General features: G+C 36.1%; 13 protein-coding genes and 1 non-coding gene across 14 annotated transcripts; 7 read left to right on the top strand and 7 right to left on the bottom strand.

Annotated features, from left to right (window-relative positions):
- Positions 1-878: 878 nt before the first annotated feature.
- On the top strand, positions 879-1,067 carry RPS7B (40S ribosomal eS7 domain-containing protein; the record flags this gene model as incomplete). Its single annotated transcript, XM_003677459.1, has 1 exon — positions 879-1,067. The coding sequence occupies one exon, from the start codon at positions 879-881 to the stop codon at positions 1,065-1,067; it is 189 nt and encodes a 62-aa protein (XP_003677507.1).
- A 256-nt stretch (positions 1,068-1,323) lies between these two features.
- Positions 1,324-1,443, bottom strand: NCAS0Gtrna18L. Its single transcript has 2 exons — positions 1,405-1,443; positions 1,324-1,368 (listed from the first exon to the last, which is right to left on the bottom strand). It is a non-coding gene; the product is annotated as a tRNA-Leu (tRNA).
- Positions 1,444-1,609: 166 nt separating this feature from the next.
- PHO23 (Pho23p) lies at positions 1,610-2,566 on the top strand (the record flags this gene model as incomplete). The annotated part of the gene is made up of 1 exon (XM_003677458.1): positions 1,610-2,566. The coding sequence occupies one exon, from the start codon at positions 1,610-1,612 to the stop codon at positions 2,564-2,566; it is 957 nt and encodes a 318-aa protein (XP_003677506.1).
- Positions 2,567-2,728: 162 nt separating this feature from the next.
- On the bottom strand, positions 2,729-3,178 carry OST2 (dolichyl-diphosphooligosaccharide-protein glycotransferase; the record flags this gene model as incomplete). The annotated part of the gene is made up of 1 exon (XM_003677457.1): positions 2,729-3,178. The coding sequence occupies one exon, from the start codon at positions 3,176-3,178 to the stop codon at positions 2,729-2,731; it is 450 nt and encodes a 149-aa protein (XP_003677505.1).
- A 176-nt stretch (positions 3,179-3,354) lies between these two features.
- On the top strand, positions 3,355-4,104 carry OCA1 (putative tyrosine protein phosphatase OCA1; the record flags this gene model as incomplete). Its single annotated transcript, XM_003677456.1, has 1 exon — positions 3,355-4,104. The coding sequence occupies one exon, from the start codon at positions 3,355-3,357 to the stop codon at positions 4,102-4,104; it is 750 nt and encodes a 249-aa protein (XP_003677504.1).
- A 246-nt stretch (positions 4,105-4,350) lies between these two features.
- On the bottom strand, positions 4,351-4,758 carry MIC27 (Mic27p; the record flags this gene model as incomplete). The annotated part of the gene is made up of 1 exon (XM_003677455.1): positions 4,351-4,758. The coding sequence occupies one exon, from the start codon at positions 4,756-4,758 to the stop codon at positions 4,351-4,353; it is 408 nt and encodes a 135-aa protein (XP_003677503.1).
- A 465-nt stretch (positions 4,759-5,223) lies between these two features.
- AVT4 (Avt4p) lies at positions 5,224-7,341 on the bottom strand (the record flags this gene model as incomplete). The annotated part of the gene is made up of 1 exon (XM_003677454.1): positions 5,224-7,341. One exon carries the CDS (start codon positions 7,339-7,341, stop codon positions 5,224-5,226), a length of 2,118 nt encoding a protein of 705 aa, XP_003677502.1.
- Positions 7,342-7,622: 281 nt separating this feature from the next.
- POL1 (DNA-directed DNA polymerase alpha catalytic subunit POL1) lies at positions 7,623-11,987 on the bottom strand (the record flags this gene model as incomplete). Its single annotated transcript, XM_003677453.1, has 1 exon — positions 7,623-11,987. One exon carries the CDS (start codon positions 11,985-11,987, stop codon positions 7,623-7,625), a length of 4,365 nt encoding a protein of 1,454 aa, XP_003677501.1.
- A 486-nt stretch (positions 11,988-12,473) lies between these two features.
- Positions 12,474-14,141, bottom strand: MET4 (Met4p; the record flags this gene model as incomplete). Its single annotated transcript, XM_003677452.1, has 1 exon — positions 12,474-14,141. One exon carries the CDS (start codon positions 14,139-14,141, stop codon positions 12,474-12,476), a length of 1,668 nt encoding a protein of 555 aa, XP_003677500.1.
- Positions 14,142-14,792: 651 nt separating this feature from the next.
- On the top strand, positions 14,793-18,113 carry NCAS0G02600 (uncharacterized protein; the record flags this gene model as incomplete). The annotated part of the gene is made up of 1 exon (XM_003677451.1): positions 14,793-18,113. One exon carries the CDS (start codon positions 14,793-14,795, stop codon positions 18,111-18,113), a length of 3,321 nt encoding a protein of 1,106 aa, XP_003677499.1.
- A 283-nt stretch (positions 18,114-18,396) lies between these two features.
- On the top strand, positions 18,397-19,224 carry NCAS0G02590 (uncharacterized protein; the record flags this gene model as incomplete). Its single annotated transcript, XM_003677450.1, has 1 exon — positions 18,397-19,224. The coding sequence occupies one exon, from the start codon at positions 18,397-18,399 to the stop codon at positions 19,222-19,224; it is 828 nt and encodes a 275-aa protein (XP_003677498.1).
- Positions 19,225-19,466: 242 nt separating this feature from the next.
- On the top strand, positions 19,467-20,141 carry NOP15 (rRNA-binding ribosome biosynthesis protein NOP15; the record flags this gene model as incomplete). Its single annotated transcript, XM_003677449.1, has 1 exon — positions 19,467-20,141. One exon carries the CDS (start codon positions 19,467-19,469, stop codon positions 20,139-20,141), a length of 675 nt encoding a protein of 224 aa, XP_003677497.1.
- Positions 20,142-20,560: 419 nt separating this feature from the next.
- On the top strand, positions 20,561-20,926 carry CYB5 (Cyb5p; the record flags this gene model as incomplete). Its single annotated transcript, XM_003677448.1, has 1 exon — positions 20,561-20,926. The coding sequence occupies one exon, from the start codon at positions 20,561-20,563 to the stop codon at positions 20,924-20,926; it is 366 nt and encodes a 121-aa protein (XP_003677496.1).
- Positions 20,927-21,131: 205 nt separating this feature from the next.
- DBP2 (DEAD-box ATP-dependent RNA helicase DBP2) lies at positions 21,132-23,570 on the bottom strand (the record flags this gene model as incomplete). The annotated part of the gene is made up of 2 exons (XM_003677447.1): positions 21,132-21,523; positions 22,292-23,570. The coding sequence occupies 2 exons, from the start codon at positions 23,568-23,570 to the stop codon at positions 21,132-21,134; spliced, it is 1,671 nt and encodes a 556-aa protein (XP_003677495.1).
- Positions 23,571-23,826: the final 256 nt, after the last annotated feature.

Raw genomic sequence — 23,826 nt, 5'->3', positions numbered from 1 at the left:
AGGAAGTTCCCTTGGAAGTTGCCATCTTGCTCCAGTCAGGAATCGCAGAACCTAACCCAGATACACCTAATCAGAATTCATATTGACGGTTAAGGCGTACTATAGATTGAATACGTAAGGAAGTCTTATTTTTCCAGAACAAAGAAGTAGAAAAAAGATCCAACCAAAAAATGTCCTCTGCTCAAGCTAAGATTTTGTCTCAAGCTCCAACTGAATTGGAATTACAAGTTGCTCAAGCTTTCATTGATTTGGAAAACTCTTCTCCAGAATTGAAGGCTGAATTGAGACCATTGCAAATCAAATCCATTAGAGAAGTATGTTAAAATACCCCGTCTGTGTTAATCTCATTAATATAAAATTTTCGCAAGCCAAAGTAGAGCTTTATCGAGAAATCCCGACTGGAAGAAAAAGGTATAATATCTTATTAGAAGAAGGAAAAACTGAATATGAGCCAAATTTTGAATAGTACAGTTTTGTACTTACACTAGCTAAGAAAGGATCACAGATACCCTTATCATTATTAGGAATACCAAGCCAGGAGAATAGAATGCGAAAAATTAATTAATGAAGAAAACTTAAAAAAAATTTGAACATGTTACTAACAATAATTGGGAGTCTCATTCCTTATTTTATTACAGATTGATGTTGCTGGTGGTAACAAGGCTTTGACAGTTTTTGTTCCAGTGCCATCTTTGGCTGCTTACCACAAGGTTCAAACCAAGTTGACTCGTGAATTGGAAAAGAAGTTCCCAGACCGTCACGTTATCTTCTTGGCTGAAAGAAGAATCTTACCAAAGCCATCTAGAACCTCCAGACAATTACAAAAGAGACCAAGATCTAGAACTTTGACCTCTGTCCATGACAAAATCTTGGAAGACATGGTCTTCCCAGCTGAAATTGTCGGTAAGAGAGTTAGATACTTAGTTGGTGGTAACAAGATCCAAAAAGTCTTATTGGACTCCAAGGATGTTCAACAAATCGACTACAAGTTGGAATCTTTCCAATCTGTTTACAGCAAGTTGACTGGTAAGCAAATTGTTTTCGAAACCCCAAGTGAAACTCACTAAATTTAATATCCTTAATTTAAGAATATCTACCTTTTTCATCTACAATATGTATACATATGTAAATCCTTCTAGAAACGTTTTAATCGGTTTATAAGTAATTTTAACCAAAAACTAATTTTATCATAAATGTATCTCTAGATAGAGCTGTTAAGTATTCAACCCATTAACCTTAATGCTATAAAGAACCTAACTTAGCCCATCTCTGACCCAAATTTAATCGACACTTCTTGGACTGGAATAAATTCAAAAAAATAAATGGTTGCTAAGAGATTCGAACTCTTGCATCTTACGATACCTGAGTATTCCTGTGGTGTTCCACAGTCAAGATATTTAATTTTCTTGAATCAGGCGCCTTAGACCGCTCGGCCAAACAACCAATTGTTTCTGATTTTTTTTGGTTGTGGGACATACATACAGAACGACTTTGATCCCTTGACCTTTTAATGATAATGGAAATGTTTAAGGTTAAATGATCGGTTCTATTATCTCGAACAGGAAGCAATACCCCATAACGCAAATACAGCAAACAGAAAGCTAAAAATATGACGAACAGACGTCCGATGCTTGCCCCAGCAAACTTATTCCCAGGTTTAAACGATATTTCAGACACCTTGGAACAGTTCCCTATGGAAACCTCAAGATATGTCACATTACTTCATGAGATTGAGGCAAAATGTGTCCATTCTGTACCGTTACTTAACGGTTTGATTGATAAATTTATAAGTACAGAGGATGAGGAACATTCTTTGAAGGAGAAACAGCTAACGGAAATTAACACTGTTTTTGATGAATTAATGCCATCATTGGAGGAAAAAATGCATGTTTCTTCTTTGATGGTGGATAGTTTGGAACAGTTGACTAATAGGTTGGAATTAGCTTATGAAGTGGTCTTGAGAAATGAGGAAATTCCTAAGAAGTTAAGGTTAGGTGGTGATAATCATCCTGCTATGCATTTACATTATGAACTGATGGAAAAAGTGGATACGAAAGGGAACGCTAAATCATCACAAGCTTTGAAAAGTGAATCCAGAAGAGAAGCTATGGCAGCTAACAAGAAGGGTAATGATGGAAACCCAATAACCTCAAATCGTCAAATTGATGATAATGAAGGTCAGAATCAAAGGAAGAGAACCAATGGTGCTAACGGCTCAACAGCAGGTAGTACCAATGGACCAGAACAGAAAAAACGTAGGCGTCGGGCCAACAACCTTACAACAATTGCATTTGAAGGCCCAACACCTGCTGGTGTGAAAAGTAACAGAGTCAATCAAGAGAATGTTACCACTACGACTACCACTCCAAATAACGGTCTCAAAACCAATGAATATGGAGAGCCATTATATTGTTATTGTAACCAAGTAGCATATGGGGAAATGGTGGGTTGTGATGGTGCAGATTGTGAGTTAGAATGGTTTCATCTTCAATGTATTGGATTAGAGACAATACCCAAGGGTAAATGGTATTGCGATGATTGTAAAAGGAAACTTAAAGAACATTGATTAGGGAACCATTTCAGTAGTTAATTGATATTATATATAATGATAATATGTACCAAATGTTATATTCGATCTTTTAAATTGCGTGCGTACTTATATGTATAATTTTACATAGATTGTTGTCTTGGTTCCCTTGAATTTCTAAAACCAACATCATTTATTCGATCAATTGATGAAATGTAGACAAATAAAATGAAGCACCAAGCTAGCAATAACAAACTCTCCAAAGGCCCTATTCCTGGAAATATTCTGGAATGGATTCAATAATTGTAACCTTAAACTAATCAATAGCACAAACTGGCCCACACATATTATGAAACCTGCCAAGAATGCATTGAATGGATAATTATCTCTAATCAAACAAATAAACGAAAACTGAATGACACCAAGAATAACTAAAAATGCACAGAAAATATCGATCAACTTCAATCTGCTATCTTTATTAACTTGTTCCCAATAAGATTTCATAGATAAATGGTATGCCTCTTGGAAATCCTTTATCATACCAGCCTGCTGTGCAGGCTTGGTTTGCTTGGTCTCCTTAGTCACTTTTGCTGTGGCGGCCATGATTGATTCGGTATCCCTGTTACTGAATTGGTGTTCTAAGTATACCATGTATATATACTTCACAATTAGGTAGACGTATTTTAGAGCAAGTTTACACGTAAAGCTACCACAATTTACCCTGCGCGCTTTTTTATTTGAAATACTAGCTATGCAGATATTTCAGCAATGGATCCAGAGGTACATTCACCCATATAATTCTTTATTAGAGGTCTAGGGACGCCATCATGTCTGTGAGTCAGGTTTCAAAGACTGAACTACCAAATAGTTTGGACGAAGTGGTACGTAATTTAGCTGCTGAACTCAAAACAACCACGATAGAAGGTACTATACCCAGAGTGGAAGAAGAAGAGGATGAGGAAGAAGAGGAAGAGGAGGAGGATGATCACATTTACATTAATGAAGAAACTGAATGTGGACACAAACAGATACTGGTATCTCATGCGCCACAGGAAAGAATTGTTCCACCTTTGAACTTCTGTCCTGTAGAGAGATTTCTTTATAGGTCGGGACAACCATCTCCTGTCAACTTCCCCTTCTTATTAAACCTAGGACTGAAAACTATCATATGGTTAGCTAACGAGGAACCTCAAGATACTTTGTTGGAATTTTGTGACTCTCATGGGATAGAGTTGCAATTTGCAGCCATTAATCCCGATGGTGGTGAAGATGATAATCCTTGGGATGGACTCACTGAACATTCTATTATAAATGCATTGCAAACTATTGTTACACAAGATAATTACCCCCTGCTGGTGTGCTGTGGTATGGGAAGACATAGAACTGGGACAGTCATCGGATGTTTAAGAAGAATTATGGGCTGGAATCTAGCAAGCGTCTCCGAAGAATATAGAAGGTTTACTGGGAGCAGAGGTGGTAGAATTCTGGTAGAACTATTGATCGAGGCATTTGATACTAAATTAGTTAAGATTAACGAAGAAAAAGCGCCAGAATGGCTGCTGACGGCTTTGGATTAATAAAGGTTCTATCTTTCTTGGCAGAGACACCACTGATAATAACAGGCACCACCACTGATGAACCTAATTGCCGTTATATATATTTATGGACAATACTCAACGAATATCCATCGCTTAATAAATTCCTTTGGTTCCGGTTGCCGTTAACTAATGAAAGTCATTGTATTGCAGTCAATTATATATAATATGAATATTAAATAAGGTAATGTGAAATGTCCGATGGATCCTAGACAGGAAGAGGCATTTTTAATCGTTTAGTTTATTAATAATAGATTTTCTAGCTTGCCTGACACTTCTTTGCAAATAATCATCTGCGTTTCTGTATATACTTTCCTTTACCCTTATTACATTTTCTTCATAACCGCTTTTTATTGAGTGATAGGTAGAAAGGACTAACCCTGTAGGTTCCTTCTTAATAAGATTTCCCCAAGCAACAGGTGTCCATTTGGAAAATACAATGCCAGCCATGGTCCAAGGAATCAATATTCTCGAAGGGAGAGAAGTACTCAATTTCCCCAAGATATTTAAGTTCTTATGCGACCAGTTTTGTTTATTCGTCAGTATTCTCCCAGTAAAAAACATCCCCAAAGCAATAATAGAACCAGGAACTAATAACTCTCTATTCTCCGCCTTGTCAGTGAATATTTCATTCATTAAATAACCTTTTGAGATTGCATATCTCGTTTCCGTTTGATATTTCCACAAATTTATCTTCGATTCACAGTATACATAATTCCGAGTAAATTCCAACCTACATCAATGAATAGCTCTGGTAAGTAATGGTGCTTGAGTAACCTGATCACCCTCGGGTAAAATACTCTCTAACAACTCCGGCTTCCCCTTGAAATATGAGAACTTGACTGGTATCTCATCTACTGCTGTCTTAAGTGGTTCAATGTTATGGTAGTAATCAGACATTTTAGGATGTAAGTATATGTCTGCCCTTGCTAATATAATCGTTAAAAGATTTCTCGAGGTGCTCCCATCAGATACTTTATTCCAATAAATTCATTGGCTTATGTCCGAATCGCGCAATGGTAAATTTTGTTATCTAAAGGGTGACTGTAATTATCAATTAAATACTTATAAAAAAATAGATAGTTAAGGAAAAAGTATGGGTCAATTACTAAATATGGATTGGTATGATGTGTAGAACATACTGACTGTACCAAACCCTACTAGTAAATAATCAAAAAGTACGCGCCACTTAACCTTTTGATTCACAGAAAATGGTATGCTATGGCTTCTTAAATGCAGCAATGGAGGATATATATATACAAGGGGGATACAGGCCAAAGATCCAATGATGGAAACAACTTTGTCCAGATTTTCCACCTCTAAGTAAGCAATTAATACGACCAAAGTAACGATGATTGATCTTACAAAATTCTTTAACCACTTTACTTTCCAATTTAATTTCCCAGAATTTAAACTTAATTCGTAACTTCCTGGACTATTCCCATCCTTAGCATATACCTTAATAAATTTGGGAAACAATTTACTTTCGATTATTTTAATTGCAGGAAACATTTGTAACGGTGTGGATAGCATGATCGCTAGAGAGTAGAACAATTGAATCAAATTTACAAATATGTTTGATTGAGGCAAGTTCAGCAGAATAACGACATCGATCGATGACCCATATGAAAGATAACCAATTGTTGCAATACTGATGAATAGTATTGTGGCTGTAATCAATACTAGTCCCAGAACTAAAGGAAATTTCTCAGGATTTTTCATAGAATCTTGAATAGGGATAATTAATCCTATACCTTCAAATGAAAATATTGCCGTACCTACGAAAAGAGTCCATCTTTCATAGTTGACCCCCAGGATGACACCATCAGCAGGCCTCATACCTAAGTCTATAAATAAGTGCTTGTTGACAAAAAATAGTACAATTAGTAGTCCAAACATTATAAAGGAATTTGCGAGAAGTGACGGAAATGATAATTTTGAAACTTTTCTAACAAAGGAAAGTGGAATGAACACGAGGAGTTGTAGTCCCATTAAGTATGCTAAGTCTAAATCAGGGATTCTTAGAAAATTTTCAACAAATGGGCTAAGGTTCTTTGCTGTAAATATCATATATGCTGCTGAAAACCCGATTTGAGTGACGACAAGGGAAAATAGAATGATCGCCTTCATCCATGGACCATAAAGTTTTAGACCTATATCACCAAACGATGACACACCGGTGACAACTTTTGCTTTAGTTAAAATTATGTAGCACCAGTACGAATATATGCCAAAGAATAATAGCATACAAATGGAAAAGGTTAGCCCTCCATTATGAAATGCGCCAGGTAAAAATAATACACCGGTTCCAATAAACGATTTCAACAACAATAAAAATGTCTTGCTGTCTGAAGCAGTACCCCTTGCAGAGGCAATTGCCTTCCTTGATAGTCTACTTTGTGAAGGAAGTAATGAGGTTCTTTCATCAACAAAACCACCTTCATCTTCCGGTAAGAAATCATCCTCAAATGATTCACCAGCAAAGTGACCATATAAATAAAGAAATTCCAAGAAATTCCTTGTCAAGAAAGGGACCTTGTCAATATTAGATATGTTATCATCATCAGAGATCGCGTTTTCCAAGTTATTCAATCCATAAAATAGGTCACGGGATGATGCTGAGCCGTCTTTTGTTTTCAGTTCAACTTGATGATGCCCCTGTCTGATTTTGTTAACTATAAACTCCCGCCTGAATCCGCCTGGAATCCTTATACCGCTTGCACTAGATTCTCTTCTTCTGCTTTCTGAAGAAAGGGTGACATCCTCCAACGACTTAGCAAGTTTCATTTTTTGGGGTTCATTAGAAGATGCAAATCTGTAGATTTCTCTCGTAATATCACCACCAGATTTCTGAAGATTTGGGTCAAGTTCAATATTATTGGAAGGTATTCGATCTAACGCTGTTACATAGGAACTTGAAGTAGGTTCTTTTTGAGATGTATCGGAGCTTTCAGTAAAATGATTACTGAGATAACTGGTCCTTAAGCTATTTATTATCTCATCTTCCTTTATATTCTTACCGGTTCTAAAATTTGGAGAATTTATATCGATCAGGACATGAGAATCAACACTAGCCGCCAAGCTTGGTTTCAATGATTGTGCCATAGAGGATTTTCTATTTATTGAAGTCCCCAGCCCATTTTGTTCTGAGGTACATTTAATGACAGGTATGGCAACATTTCTAGATGAGGAGGACTGTGTTTTGCTTTGGTTATTCATCACCTAGTTACAACAATATATGCGTCGATGGGGAATATGCTTTTTCAGTGGTGTTCCCTTAAACGATGATTTTAATCTCTTCTCGATCTTAAATTAAGCTAAAGATTCTTTAGGAGTAGGTTGCAGTGTTTCTTCGAAGTATTCAGCTGTAAGTAAATTTGTTCTTATCGTGATTTGCTTGCGCCGGCCGAGATAACATCGGACTCTAATTCAATAAACCTATCTTTAATTCTACACAGTACACTACACGATCATTCTATATCCATATATATCCAAGGTAATTAGACCATGAAATCAAATATGCTCCCCATGTCCACATAACGGCGTCCACAATCGCTCAAATATTTCTGGACTACACCTTGGTTGACCTCCAACAATTCTCTATTTTGTTCACTTAAGGCCCGTATTGACGATTCCTTTAATGAATCTTTTGGAAAATCGGAATCACCAGTTAAATAGAGGGGCTTTAATTCCTGGTTCTTGTTCTTTTCTCTATCAAACAACGATCCAAAGTAAAGCAATTGATTGTATAATTGTTTATCAGAATACCTATACCTCATAACACCAGTACAGCCATCATTTAAACAACGCTTACCAAAAACTGATATTTGTCTCGTGGCGTTTCCACAGGTTGAATCATCGCAAGTTAGCCAACCCGCATAATATAACGAGATATGTGACCTAATACAACTCTCTAATTGGGAACTTATTTGGAGTGGCGTGAACATATGTTCACATTTCTTACATTGTAAGCCATTGTAGCACATTTGATAGTAGTTAGAAGCGATAATACCACCGAATGGAAATTCGATGTTACAGTTAGGACATGATAGTTCAAGTAGAGCAACCTCAGCAAACCTTTCCATATCTGAGATGGTTGTTTCTAAGGGTTGTAAACTATCGATACTGTTACCTGTACCGCCACCATTCTCTCCCCTCCTGAGATATTTCTTACTATCTAGTCCAAGAGCTGCACTCAATCTGACAACATCAAAACTTTCAATTCTTTCTAGTAATCTATCCACCGGTGCGAATATTTGTTTCTCCAGATAATATTCAGGATCCGGTTTCAAGTTACTATCTTTCTTCATAACCTCATTCAAAGCGTACGCTCTATCAGCTGCAGGTATTATTTCCTTATCTTCCGACTCCTCTTGTTTAGTAATGACGAACGTTATTACGGAACCTGCCTTAACAACTCTACCTGCCTTTCTCATTTTCAATGCTACTTGAACAGCAGGCATATTCTTACCACCTGGGTAGGCTTTAGGATCTTTTGAAAGCTTCATATTAATCTTATATTTATCTGCTCTGATCTCGTTGTTTTCCATTTTGTTCTTAACATTTTCAAGGTAATCATACACTTCTTGTAACGCGGTTTCCGGATCTTTATCAGACAATATTGTAGTCAAAACATGAGTTGAAACATCTTTGGAAAGTGGACAGAATTCACGACGTTTCATGTCTAAACCCTTCACTTCTAGGACAGTTCGCTCCTTCCCCTCTTTATCAATACTTACATTTAATGCGGCGTACTTCTTCTTTGCATGCAATAGCAACTTTTTGAAAACATTATCGATGTCGATTTCTAAAAGTTTATAACGATCATTTACCAACTTCTTAAAATTATTACCAATCTTAATGGCATCAGCATAATTATCGCAACCAGTATCAATCATAACGGAATCAGTATCACCATAAACAACTAGAAGATTCATATTTTCAGCTAATTGTCTTGTATTCATTAAAATTTCTCTACCCTTGTTTGTAACCAACATAGCCAATGGCTTAGCGTAAAATCTACTATAGACATACCCCAAACAACCATACATGGAATTAGCGGTTAATTTTAAAGCTTGTTGTCTAATATCACATTGGACTCGCTTGTGAGGATCACTTTCTGTAGCCATTATCTTTTTCACTTCACGACGACGTTGAACCAAATTGGCTAATAAACGCGGTAGGACACCTTGTTCAATGTCTGTTGATGGGACCTCTGGCAATTCCTCAATGTTTTCTGGGTCTCTCTCCACCGTGGTAAAACAAATGTTGAATTCTTGGATAATCGATGGATATAGAGAGTTGAAATCCATCACTAAAACATAATTCTTATGCAGACCTTTCTCTGGTTCAAAAACTAAACCACCTTGATATTTTGCCTTTTTTGAAGCAGCCCCAGTATTTACCTCCCCATCCCCTTGTTCATCAGCCTTTTTTTGTTGTCTTTGGGACCTCATCTTATTCGTTTCTTTATCCGGAACAATATAACCATTTCTTTTAAATTCATGCAGTAAAATGTATTCATTTCTACCAGCTCTTGTACCACCTAAGGTTTGTGCCCATGCATTACCAGCTAGATTGGTCAATTGTTTTGTTAACGATAACATCTGGATTCTGAATGACACTTCTGCTGCAATCATAGAGTTTGTAATATTTTCCTGCAAAGCCATTGATAATAAATTAACATCATCATGGTATTGAGGATTTTGATAGTTAATATCCAATGGTTTATGATCGTGTTGACAGGTTACTTGATACATTTCTGCTAGATCCCAACTTTGGCATTTAGGAGTTAGAGACTGACCCATTTCATTACCAATGTCACATAATAACCTCCCGGCAAATAAATCGCGAATATAGAAGTGATTCATATTTTGGTTCCCTTTACCAAATCGATCTGGCCAAGTCTTTCTTGAACGACGACCGACAGAGCTAAAAGTAGGAACATTTAAGTCATGCATTCGGTGAACTAATACGTCCAAATAAACATTTTCCAAACGATGACCAATTATCACATCCGCGTCTAATACCTTCATCATAGCACAAAAACATGCTAACAAAGGTTTTTCCATATTAAATTGACGAATCTTACCTTTCAACTTTTGACCTGCTAAGGTTGCTAACCCCGGTGGAAAATGCTCACCATGTGGTGGTCTTACCAAAGTGACAATATCATTTGGTTGTAAATCTTCTGGGATTGGAGAATCCAAGGAAAGGTTGTTGTATGTAGATATTGTTATAGCTACAATCTCTTGTTTATTTTCCTTCGAATTCATAACAGTTTGAACAGCCAACGATATACACTTCAGATCAGGAGTTGTCTTATTATCTGCAACTTGAATGTCTTGAGGTTTGTGAACAGATACTTCGACGGCACAATTTGAGGAGTTCTGAAGAGAATTAAAGTCCCCATTGCTTATTTCAAGCCAGCATGGACCCATAATTTTATTTTGAATTGCAAACGCCTCAAATATGTTTGTGTTACCACCAAATACATGGTTAAAAGTTTCACTTGATAAATCTGGCGGAATTAAATCGTTACTACTTTTTGGTGTTTGGAATGGTAGCAAAACTTTCAAATATGTCGATTCATGAGGTATACCTGGCAGCTCAAATGCGTATTTCATCTTTTCTGGTTTTGCCCTAATATCATGCAAACCATATTTCTCTAATAAAAGAGGAATAATTTCTTCATGAATTTCCTCTGGTGTTTTATCAGTGTTTGGTAGAAAATAAAGTTCTCTACAGAGGCCATTGATCTGAAGCATACCTGATATTAAATTACCATCATTTGTTCTTATCTTACCGAATAAAATCAAAGAGTTGTTCACCTCACAAAAGTCCATCCAGAACATTTGGAACTTGCCGTTTTCTGGATTAACAATTTGTTCTTTGGAATATTTGTTTGGAAAAACAAGATGCTCTGATGTTTGTCTTTCTAAAGTCTTTCTGAAAGGTGTTTTAGTTATATCGCTAGGGGTAGCAGGTGCAGTAACAAATGGGGACGTGGAAGGATTGCTTTTGGAGTTCAGATTGATTTCTCTACTTGCCGTAACACTTCTCATTGTTCTTCTTTTGTATATAATATCATCATCACTATCGTCATCAAGAGCGACAGGGGTGACATCCCCTTCTTCTTCTTTTGGTATCACTTTTTGTTTAACCATTGTTGGCGAATTTTCAACATCATCAAGTAAACCAGCAAAGTCATTATTCATTAGTGATTTATTATGCTGCGACTTCAACGGCGAAGAATCAATATTAATGCTTGAATTTATTTCGACTTTAGGCTTTTTATTGCTAGAATGAATTGTGGAAGAAGAAACCCTTTTTTTCCCCAATGAGATGGATGGAGAGGATGGCAATTTATTTACATTCAAATTATTTTTTGGAATAATGGCCTTTGGGAACGACTGTTTTTCAACATCACCTGTATCAAATTCACCTAAGATATCATCAAAATCATCCACTGCAATCTTCTTCTTTAGAGTGTTGTTGGTGACTTGGCCAGACAAGACGGTCTTAGAGTGTTGCGACCGAATTAGATCACTTATTTGTTTCTTATTTTTTTTTGATTTCTTTTTTTGATCGTTTACTCCATCTTTAACTTCGTCATCATCCTCACTTGAATACTGGTCTCTTCCGTCCCATTCATCCACACCACGGTCAACATATCCAACACCATCATCATCGACAACAAAGTCATCCTGTAACAAAGCTTGGCGCTTCCTACGTCTATATTCGTTTTCATCCACTTCATCGTACAATTTATCCTCTTCACTTACTTCACTATCGCTGGCATCGACACCTGCACGTTGTGCTTGCAATTTCTTTAAATTTTCTAATCTCTTCTCCTTCGAACTCATAGTTGAGGGTTTACGTTTTCTGCTGCCAATGCTTCAGAGGTGACTGCTTTCTTATTGACACTAGATTGTTAAATGGAAACGAAATGAATATTGTCTCTTTGTTTAGCTAAATAGAGATTTGAAAAATATGGAAATTTACGCGTCGCACATGTTTTACGCGTCATTTATTATGAGAGGAAAACTACTGACAGAGAATGATGATTATGCGGATTTTACAGTAGAGGGAAATCTGGATAGATGATCTCCCGGTAGTTATAAATCAAGGGGATGAAGTTATTTTATCATAACTTCATAACAAATTTATTTCAAAGTTTTTATTTTCATTATCTAGGAGGAATTGAAAATTTTTTAATATTTGTCGTAACTATAATTTGGCTTTTCTTTTGATAAATTAAAAAAATTAATTTAAAATTACAATTGAAGTTTATTATAAGCTATTCTATAAGGAAGTATATATACATACATACGCTACTTATTCTCAACTCCTTAATCATTAGTCTTGATTTTCCCATCTTCTTTATCCATTCCCTCCTTTCCTCCTTCATTCTCACTTTCTAATACCATCTTTTTCAATAGTTTGTTTTCCATTTCAAGCGAATGAATTTTCATTTGTAGTTCTAGCGCTAAATCACCCAACTGCCTTATAGAGTTTTCCAGACTTTCTTCCTTTTGTTTCTTATCTTTTTGCAGTTTTGCTTTCTTATTACTGGATTCACCCTCCTTCTCATCTTCACTTCTTGGAGGCTTATCATTTCCAGAAACACTCTGCAGCGGAACACCTTGATTATTTCGCTTTAATGGTAAAGTTGAATGGGAGACCGTGCTTGTTTCTTGTTCCTTTTGAGGTGCGCCGTTAGATAATAGTTGTAACAAAACATCGGCACCACTCTCTGTTCGTAATTGATCATTAATATTCAGATTATTATTATTATTATTATTTGGGTTAGTAAGTGCCGCATGACTCTTCTGTTGTTCATTATATGCTATAATAGCCGAGATGGCGTCAATTTGATCTGGTTGGAAACCTGCCCTTATTAAAGAGTGATATGCACCAGGTGGAACTTTCACTCGAGGTAGGAGTGAAATCAGTGTAGATGTAGGAATATTGGAGTAATCTGGCATTTGAATATTGGATAATATTGGTGTTTGTTTTTGCTGTTGGTGCCGGTTAGGTTGCCAACTTATTGTTGAATTTGATGGGTTAGCGCTAGTTGTACTACTGGAATGTATAGTTGATGAGATAGATGACATCGATTGAGATTGGTGTATTGGCATTTGTTGGTGTGTTGGAGCCCACTGATTATTTTGAATAGTAGTTTGATAATTATTAATGGTATTATTTAATGGTGACGGCATGATTGGAACATGCTGTTGTGGAGGTAGCATTGAGTTGGAAGTAGTTCTTTCGGCCTCTGTAAGAGGTGCAGTTATAACATCAAAATTAGTAAAACCGCCATGGTCATGATTTTGAGGCGATGGTGTAAAACTTGTGATCTGATGATCATCTGTAGGTATCTGTTCTTCATTGTCATTATTATCTTCGTTGTGTTGATTCTTAATTTTATTTTTAGAAGAAAATCTTGATTTAGATTGGTCATATTGGGAAGTTAGGAAATTATTCCTTCTTTGAGTAAGAAAATGGGATTTTCTCTTCTCATCTTCATTCTTCTCCTCATCTTTCTTATCATCTTCATCATCCTTTGCTGGTTTATCCTCATCAGGGAAGATAAAAGACTCGTCAGCAAATGCACTAAGTTCCGCCGCTAGTTGGTCATCTAAATTAAAGGAGTCAATATTATTATAGGAGGTGACTGCATTTAATTGAGAAGGATTCATATGACCATTATTTGTAGTAGCGTTATCATCCCCCATCATCCACGAATCCAAATTGTTAAAATCCCTCTCTAAGGATGGTAGAAAATTATCCACATATGCTAGCTGTTCTAAAAGGATGTTCGGCGTTATATCATTATTGGGCATATCGTGATGGTCTTGTAGTGATCCAAAAGTTGTTCTTAGATTGCTGGGGTTCACATTAGTAATGTTGTCATTCTTATCCTTCGGCTTGTTGCTGCCACCATCAGTGCCGAAAAGACTTACAAAATCATCACTGTATGACCTGTTCTTCCTGTTTTCGTTCGTCTGATCAGGCATGTTTTTATCTTATTTGTGTTTACTCTGTCTTCGATGCGAACAGTATTATTAAATTGGTGAAATGTTACACTGGTCGATGAATCAATGAAGTAATCACTCACTCAGCGCAGTTATTAAAATAATAGGTTCAAGAGCTGCAACTGTATTGTCGTTTGATAAAACAGGATCTGTATATCACTTCAAATATGTCTAGAGACTCATCCTATTGCTATTGTTTAATCTGTAAACTCCAATGGAAACATTTTTTTTCATTGTGGAAAAAACGTTACCCAGTAAAATGATATTTTAGAATATTTAAAGGCGCTACCATCGATCAATTTATCCCATCATATTTTTTGGTGAAGAGGTTACACAGCTTTTCGTGTTCCACACTATGGATGCCTTGATCTAAAATGATAGAATATACCATGTATAGTATTTAGCTATTTACTCTCGTTATGTAGAATCAACAAGGAGACCTCCAAGAGGGTTCGAAGGGCTGCCGTTGAATAACCGCAATTACGTAATTTTGCCGAGTTCAAAACCATCAAATTATTAGAACTTGAGATCAATAAGTCCATAAAGAGTGTGCTCTATTAATAACTGAGACCTTCCAACGGTCAGAAGTGCAAGAAAAACTGCTAGTAACGGGAACCAGCTTGCAAATAGACAATGCATATCTTATTATCGAGACGAAGAGACCAGGGCAAAATTGCCTTAGTTTCTGAGTCATTCGCACTGATCTTCAAAACAATGCAAGGAACAGAATCACAATCTGAGAAGAAGGCTCTATGCGGTATTGAATTAGTCACTAAGAATGAACTACGAGATCAAGGGTTTAGAAAATTGAGTCCGCATCACATACATGGTTTCATTGGGTTGATTGACATTGAAGGCTTGATATTTGTGGGGGTTATCACTGGTAGATCTAAAGTGGCTCATCCTACTCCGGGCGAGACCGTCGATAAGATCTTCGCTGTGGATTTCTTTTGTCTGAACGACTCAACTTGGGATTTTGTGGAGATTGACACCGCTGGATATCCTATCTTAGATGAGGTTGATACCGGCACGAGAGATCCTAAAGAAGGTTTACAGAAACATCCATGTCATGAATTAAGGAAATTATTGTCCAATGGGTCATTTTATTATAGTTCTGATTTTGATTTAACGTCGACGCTACAGAATAGAGGGTTTACCAATCATTCATTAAGTGTGGATAGTTTTGAAGATGAATATATGTGGAATTCATTTCTTATGCAAGAAATCATAAATTATAGAGATAGATTAGACGATAATTATAAACAGATCCTGGACGAGGAAGGATTTTTGACCACTGTCATCCGAGGCTTTGCAGAATCATTCACCACCTACGTTAAAAGATTAAAGATAACTTTAACTGTAATTTCAAAACAGAGTTGGAAAAGGGCTGGAACGAGGTTCAATGCTAGAGGTATTGATGATGAAGGAAATGTAGCTAATTTTGTGGAAACTGAACTTATAATGTATTCTGACGAATATTGTTATGCTTTAACCCAAGTCAGAGGAAGTGTCCCAATCTTTTGGGAGCAAGATCCATCATTAATCAATCCAAAAGTCCAAATTACTAGATCAGCTGAGGCAACACAACCTGTTTTTGATGAGCATTTTATTAGATTGATTGATAAATATGGACCTGTCCATATTGTTAACTTATTATCTACAAAATCAAATGAACTTGATTTATCTAAAAGATATAGAGAACATTTGAGGAAATCCGAAAAACTGACTTTGAATAAGGATGTATTTCTTACAGAATTCAACTTTCATAGAGAAACAGCACAAGAGGGGTTTCTTGCTGTGAAGAAGATCATACCTATTTTGAGAGACTCAATATTAGACTCTGGTTATTTTTCTTACGATGTTAAGAACAAAGAGGTGTTGTCGAAACAACAAGGTATTTTCAGAACGAACTGTTTAGATTGTTTAGATAGAACAAATCTGGTGCAGCAAACAATCTCGTTATTTGTCTTTAGAACATTTTTGAATGATTTTGAGTTAATTAATCGCAATGCATACATAGAAGACGAAGATTTTTATATCAAGGAAAACGTACTTTGGGCAGATCATGGTGATCAGATTTCACAGATCTATACAGGAACAAATGCTCTTAAATCCTCGTTTTCTAGGAAGGGGAAGATGTCATTTGCTGGCGCTCTTTCAGATGCAACCAAATCTGTCAGTAGGATGTACATCAATAATTTCATGGATAAAGGTAAACAACAAAATATTGATATGCTTTTGGGGAGACTACCTAATCAAATAGTTGTTCAATTATTTAACCCTGTGAATGAATATATTGATTTAAAGTTGAAGAACTTATCAAATGAATACACTTCTTCATCTACAGCAAACATTTTTGTCGGTACTTTTAATGTCAATGGAATGTCAAATCGAAGAGCTGACCTCTCAGAATGGTTGTTCCCCATTGGAAATAAATTTAAACCTGATATGGTAGTCCTTGGACTACAAGAAGTTATTGAATTGACAGCAGGTTCCATTTTGAATGCAGATTATACGAAAGGTTCCTTTTGGGAGAAGAAAGTTGGAGAATGCTTAAACCAATACGATGAAAAATATTTATTATTAAGAGTAGAACAAATGTCGTCATTATTAATCTTATTTTTTGTGAAGTCAGATAAGACAAATAATGTTAAACAAGTAGAAGGCTCTACTAAAAAGACTGGGTTCAAGGGTATGACAGGAAATAAAGGTGCAGTAGCTATTCGATTTGAATATGGGAATACATCTTTTTGTTTCGTTAATGCTCATTTGTCAGCGGGGGCTAGTCATGTTGAAGAACGTCGTAAAGATTACCAATCTATTATCAAAAATATATCTTTTGCAAGATCTAAGAAGATTCTTCATCATGATTCAATCTTTTGGTTAGGTGATTTGAATTATAGAATTGATTTGCCTAATGAAGAAGTAAGAATGATCTTAAATGGCAAAGGAAAACATTATATCGATGAGTTACTAGAAAATGATCAATTGACAAGAGAAATAAATGACGGTGTCATCTTTCAGGGATTCTGTGAACCTACCTTACAATTTGAGCCAACGTATAAATTTGATTTTGGAACAGATATTTACGATTCTTCAGAAAAGGCAAGAACACCATCATGGACAGATAGGATTATTTATAAAGGTAATAACTTATTCCCACTGGCATATTCGGCTGCACCATTGAGAGTCAGTGATCATAAGCCTGTCTATGCTGCGTATAGGGCCAATGTGATATTTGTTAATGAGGTGATAAAGTTAGATTTGACCAGGAAATTATACATTGATTATAAAAAGAACCATATAGAAGAGGGTAGCACCAACTCAGAAACTACTATGGTAGATAGTAATCCTAGGTTAGAAGCATCAACGAAAGTTACCTTGTTTAACGATAATGCTGATACCACAACCTTCAAACCAAAACTGATGCCTAATCCAACAGCAAAATCAAGCTTAACTATTACTCAAAACATTCCGCCTCCGCCACCTCCAAGAGCAAATTCTTCAATGAAATCAAGACTACTCGATATTGAGGATTCAACACCTTCCACGACTAATTTGACACCCTCCAAGATAACATTATCCACTGCCGTATCAATTTCTTCCAAGACACCTCCACCGCTTCCGAAGTCTAGGAAACCTGATCTTCCACCCAGAGCCATTGGTTCAGTGTCCTCTACCAAGTTACAAGAAACACGACCAGACTTACAGGACATCACGAACGTCAAGGATCTTTTAGACATGGATTCTGACTCTACTTCAGATGAAACCAAGACGGACATCCAATTGGGAGAGAACATTATAATCGATTCTAAAGAGGATTTAGAAATCGAGTCGAAAAACGACAGTAAAATCAGGAGTACGAACAAGAAGATTCCACCATTGATCCCTGCCAAGAAGCCACAACTAGAGAGTTTGAAGATTGATTCCTGGAAACCATTGCATCCCCAATAAGCAGGAAATCTTACCTATTCATCCACAACATACGTAGGATATAATTAAATAGAGAACATATAGATTTTTTGGAACCGGCACGAGACGTCGTCAATCAATGGTTAACGTTATGTGCCGCGCTAAAAACATGGAAAAAGGGTTTGGAAAATCACTCGAGGGGTCGATCTGTCAATCTACGTCACAAGAATGAATGTATAAAATACAAAGGATATTCACGTTTAGTGGTATTGTACTCTTGTTTACAGTAACGCAGTGCAACAATAAGCGAACAACATAACTAATAATGGCTCTTCAAACTATTTACGTCGTAAGACACGGTTTCAGATCTAATTGGGTTACTCAAGGACCATACCCTGATCCTCCACTTGGTATCGAAAACGATGTGCCCCTAGCAGAACATGGATTAGATCAAGCTAAGGACGTTGCCAAATACATTGCTACGTTTCCTGAGGATAAGAAACCACAACTGATCATATCATCCCCATTCTATCGTTGTATCCAAACTAGTAAACCTACTGCGGAATTACTACAATTACCATTGTACTTAGAACGTGGGCTTGGTGAATGGTTCGTACCAGAAAGGGAAAACATACCTGTTCCTGCCGGTATCAAAGATCTGGAGAAGTTCTTCCCTGGCTTGTTAAGCAATGGTTGGGATAATTGTACTGTCCCAAGTAATAAGGGTGAAACTGAGGATGAAATTTTACAGAGATGTTACAAATTTTGGGCTGCATTTTTTAAACAAGTGGAAGAAAAATTCCCCAATGTAACTAACGTAATTTTATTTACTCATGCTGCCACGAAAGCAGCCTTAGGGACAAGTATTTTGGGATTGAAGAATGTTAGAGATCCTATAGATGATAAGGGAACTATCATTAGAAGTGGAAGTTGCTCGATGGACAGGTATGAACGTTCTCATGATGACAAGCACAAGTGGAAAATGACCATGAATGGGAACGCGTCTTATCTGACTAATGGCGAAGAGATGAACTGGAACTTTCAGAAGAGATTCAAGGCTGCCACGGATGCTGAAATTAAGATCAGATTAGCTGCCAATGAGGAAATCATTAAGGAAAAGGGTGCCAAGGCAGCTGCTACAGTATTAGACTAGAAACTTTATGAACTTTATTAAGATAACTATATAACTATATAATTTAATGAAATGACGCTATTGTATAGCTTTGTTAATTTGTGACTCACCGTATATAGTGATTCAATTTCTGGCACAAAATTTTCCAATTTTTTTTCCGTGCAGAGCTCATCGCTAAGATAATTTTCCAATTAAATATAATATTACAATGGATCATCTATCATAAAAAGGTATCAAAGAAGTAGAAAATCAAAGTATAAACGATGGCCAAAGTGACGAATAAGAAGGATCTAGTGGAGAAGAAGAAAGTAGAAGAAGAAAAGCCAAAATCTGAAGAGAATATTGAACTACAATCTTTGAACGAAGAATCATCATTATCGGAAGAAGAAAGCGAAATTGAAGGTCTTTCTGAAGCTGAAAGTGAAGATGAAGATGGCTCCAAGGCTCAAAAGCATAAAATTAAAACATTAGACCCAAAGAAGAAGAAGCAACAAACTCAAGAAAAGGATTCCAATAAGAAGAAACCACTTGCTGAATATTCAAGTATTCTTTACGTAAGTAGGTTACCCCAGGGGTTTCATGAAAGAGAATTAAGTAAATATTTTTCTCAATTTGGTGATTTGAAAGAAGTTAGATTGGCTAGAAATAAGAAGACAGGAAATTCCAGACATTATGGGTTCATTGAATTCGCCAATAAGGATGACGCTAATATTGCTCAAGATGCCATGAACAATTATTTGGTAATGGGTCACTTATTGCAAGTGCGTTTGCTACCAAAGGGTGCCAAGATTGAAAAGTTGTATAAATATAAGAAGAGAGCCTTTACCCAAATGAAGATAAAGAAGACCGCCAAGGAGTTGAAGGAACGTGCTCATACCAAGCATGAAGAGAGAATGAATAAACTAACAGAAGCTGGTATTGATTTCGCATGGGAATGATTAACTTCACTTAATAAAGATAGATAAATATAGTCAATATGACGTACGTATTAAGTATGAATAAAACTGTAACATAGATTCCTTCAAACCCTAGGGTAAATTGTGTTTAAAAAACAAGGGCTTTATTCTTTTATATTTTCTTTAACCCTAAAATAGAATAAATATTCGGGTAACATCTGTTTCGGACATGTCGGCCAAAAAGGTGGCAGATTTGCCCTTAGGGCTCCGTTTAGGGCCGTTAGGTTTCATTGTTCGAGGTCGCTTACGTGAAATTCTAAATAAACGAAGAGTACAAAATTTAACGACAGTTTTTTCAAAATTTTGCAATATAAAAGAAACTGTCAAAACTATCTATTTATCTGTCATTAATAGATACTCGGATTCGTCATATATCGGTCATACAATACAAACGGTAAAATATGTCACAAGTTTACAGTTATCAGCAAATTGCAGAACATAATAAGCCAGATGATGCATGGATCATCATTGAAGGCAAGGTCTACGATGTCTCCAAATTTTTAGATGAACATCCAGGTGGAGATGAAATTATATTTGAATTAGCTGGACAAGATGCTACTGAACATTTCCTTGATATTGGCCATTCAGATGATGCTTTACAAATTCTAAGGAAACTTCGCATTGGTGAATTAGATAAGGAAAGTAAGCCTGTTGAAGTTGTAAAACCAGTAAACGTCACCAGAGATTCTAATGAAAATGGTGGAATTTTGGTGGCAATTTTGGGGTTTATTTGTCTATGCATTGCATACTACTATTTAAACGAATGATTTGAATTTGAATCTAAAAATGTACAATACTTTCAGAAGGGAGAATTTTTATTCATGCTGCTAAATATTATATACTTGCCATAATAATATGTTCTATCAAACATTAGAGTAAAAAATATTTAATAATATACAGAGTTTTTTTAAAAATATTAGCTAATTCGAATAGTAAGTTATAACACGGAATGATAAAAGAATTGGCAATGCCCTAATATCTGTTACCACCACCGTTTCTGTTCCATCCACCATCTCTTGAACCACCGTAACCACCACGGCCACCACCATAGCCACCATTACCACGACCGTAACCGCCACGACCACCACGGCCATAACCACCACGGCCACCGTAACCACCACCACCGTATCTTGGGTGTGGACCACGAGCTCTTCTATCATATTTCAATAAATCTTCCGGAATATTTTGTTTAGCTTCTCTCATAATTGATATTAATGGAGCACCTAGACTCTTATTACCTTCAGTGAAGAAAGAAATAGCAGTACCGGTGGCACCAGCTCTACCAGTTCTACCAATTCTGTGTACATAATCTTCAATGTTACCTGGCATGTCATAATTGATAACGTAGTTAATACCCTTGACATCTAATAAAAAACAACAACAGATTGTATGTTAGTAAAAAAATCTTTCTTAAGGATGTGTTTCATAAGTTTGTTTAACAATCCCACTCATAGTTCAAGATACCGCTAAATAAATAAAGAGACAATATATCAGTACGTCTGAGATAAACGTATCTTCAAACGTTGTTTGTTACAATTTTCATTTCTTATGCATTAAAACAATAATAAAAAAACAATATACAAAAAAGATGAACGTTTAAAAAAAAAAAAGAAAACTATTAACTGCTTGCGTGATTCGAAAACCCAAATTGAAAGCGGAATTATAATAATAATAATCCGCCAAAAACTAATATTAATAATCGCAAACGTATAAGCTCTTTTCTTCCTTTTCTGTCGCATGTGAACATATCATCATCTTCTTTATTAAGATTGCTTTCTTCTTCTTTTCTAGCTTATTTTAATAAACCAAGATGCCTATTTTGAAACCACTCAAAATTATCATCTTGAATTTAAAATAAGACTTCAGTATCCTGCCTGACGCAATGGAAAAGAATGTGAAATTGTAAAAAATAACAAAAAAAAAAAAAAAAAAATTGAACAAAAAAAATTACTGATTTTCAGTCAAAAAAAACAACAACTGTATCATGTCATTCATTATCATTAACTTGTGGAATATTATCTTTCATGTTGGGATGGACTCATTAAAAACAAAATAAAATTAGTAGCAATTTTGGACTTGTAAAAACAAAAGGTGAAACTCAAAAAATTTTGAAAAATAAAAATTAAACATACCAATACCTCTAGCGGCCACATCAGTGGCAACCATAATAGGAGATCTACCAGATCTAAATTCTTCCAAGACCCAATCTCTTTCTCTTTGGTCTTTATCACCATGGATAGCCAAAGCAGGCCATCCATCTTCTCTCAAATATTTAGTAACTTCATCACAAGTTCTCTTTGTAGAGGCAAAAATCAAAATCTTAGATTCTTGATCTTGAGAAGCAGTTTCCAAATGTTTCAACAAACGATCTCTCTTTTCGAATTCGGACACGACTTCGACTAATTGAGTAATGTTGTGAGAAGCAGATAATTCCAAAGAACCAATTTGGACTTGAATTGGATCATTCAAATAATCACTAGCCAATTGCTTGACTTCCTTTGGCCAAGTAGCGGACCACATTAAAGTTTGTCTATCTGGTCTAATTTGATCGACAATCTTTCTAATTTGAGGTTCGAACCCCATATCTAACATTCTATCAGCTTCATCTAACACCAAATAAGTGACTCTCTTCAAGTTAGTCTTACCGATTTCCAACATATCAATCAATCTACCTGGAGTGGCAATAACGATTTCTGACCCTCTGGATAAGTCTCTAATTTGTTGACCACGAGGGACACCACCGTAAACACAAGTGTTTCTAATTCTAGAAGAATGACCAAACTTGGAACATTCCTTTTGAATTTGAACAGCTAATTCTCTTGTTGGAGCCAAGACCAACACAATTGGACCATCACCTGGAGCCAACAAAGGTTGAGCATTGATATGGACAATACCTGGCAAACAATACGACAAAGTCTTACCAGAACCAGTAGCAGCAACACCAATCATATCTCTACCGGATAAAGCCATTGGCCAACCTTGACATTGAATACCAGTTGGTTTGTCGAACCCTTCAGCTTTGACTTCGTTTAAGACGTAGTCAGGGAACCCAGCCTCATCGAAAGTTGTGATTGGCTTTGGAATGTCATGACCAGAGATGGTCATTTCATTTTCCTTTCTAAATTGAGCAATTTCAGCTTCAGTTCTATTTTGAACGGTTTCATGTTCGACGTAGAAATTTTTTTCAAAAGTTGGTAAGTTTGGCAATTCTTGTTCCCAGTTTGGCTTAACTAGTTCTTGAGGACCACTGAATTGAGGTCTACCACCACCTCTACCGCCTTCGTAAGGACGACCGTTACCTTGATGGGTATATGAGTTTCTGTCTGAAGCTCTGAAACCACGGGAGTCTCCTCCACGTGAGTTATAATTGGATTTGTTGAATTGTTGATCTCTACCGCCACCGAAAGACATTATTATTGATGATTTATTTTGGTTAGTTATCCTTTTGTGTTAAAAATGTGAAAGTTAGAAGGAGGGAAGGAAGGGAAATAAGCGATGAGGGAAGAAAGGTACACATTTATATAGATTCTCATGTAGTTTTTTTTTACACGGTGAAAATTTTTCAACGGGAAAAAAAAAATTGCGATGAGCTTCGAAAAAGGAATTTTACAATGACAGAAATGTTAATTGACGACGTTATATGGTATCTAGTATACAGATATACACA

Source organism: Naumovozyma castellii, chromosome 7 (genome assembly GCF_000237345.1).
Source record: "Naumovozyma castellii chromosome 7, complete genome".
Taxonomy (NCBI): domain Eukaryota; kingdom Fungi; phylum Ascomycota; class Saccharomycetes; order Saccharomycetales; family Saccharomycetaceae; genus Naumovozyma; species Naumovozyma castellii.
Note: the sequence above shows the minus strand (reverse complement) of the source record. Positions and strands in the feature narration are given on the sequence as shown.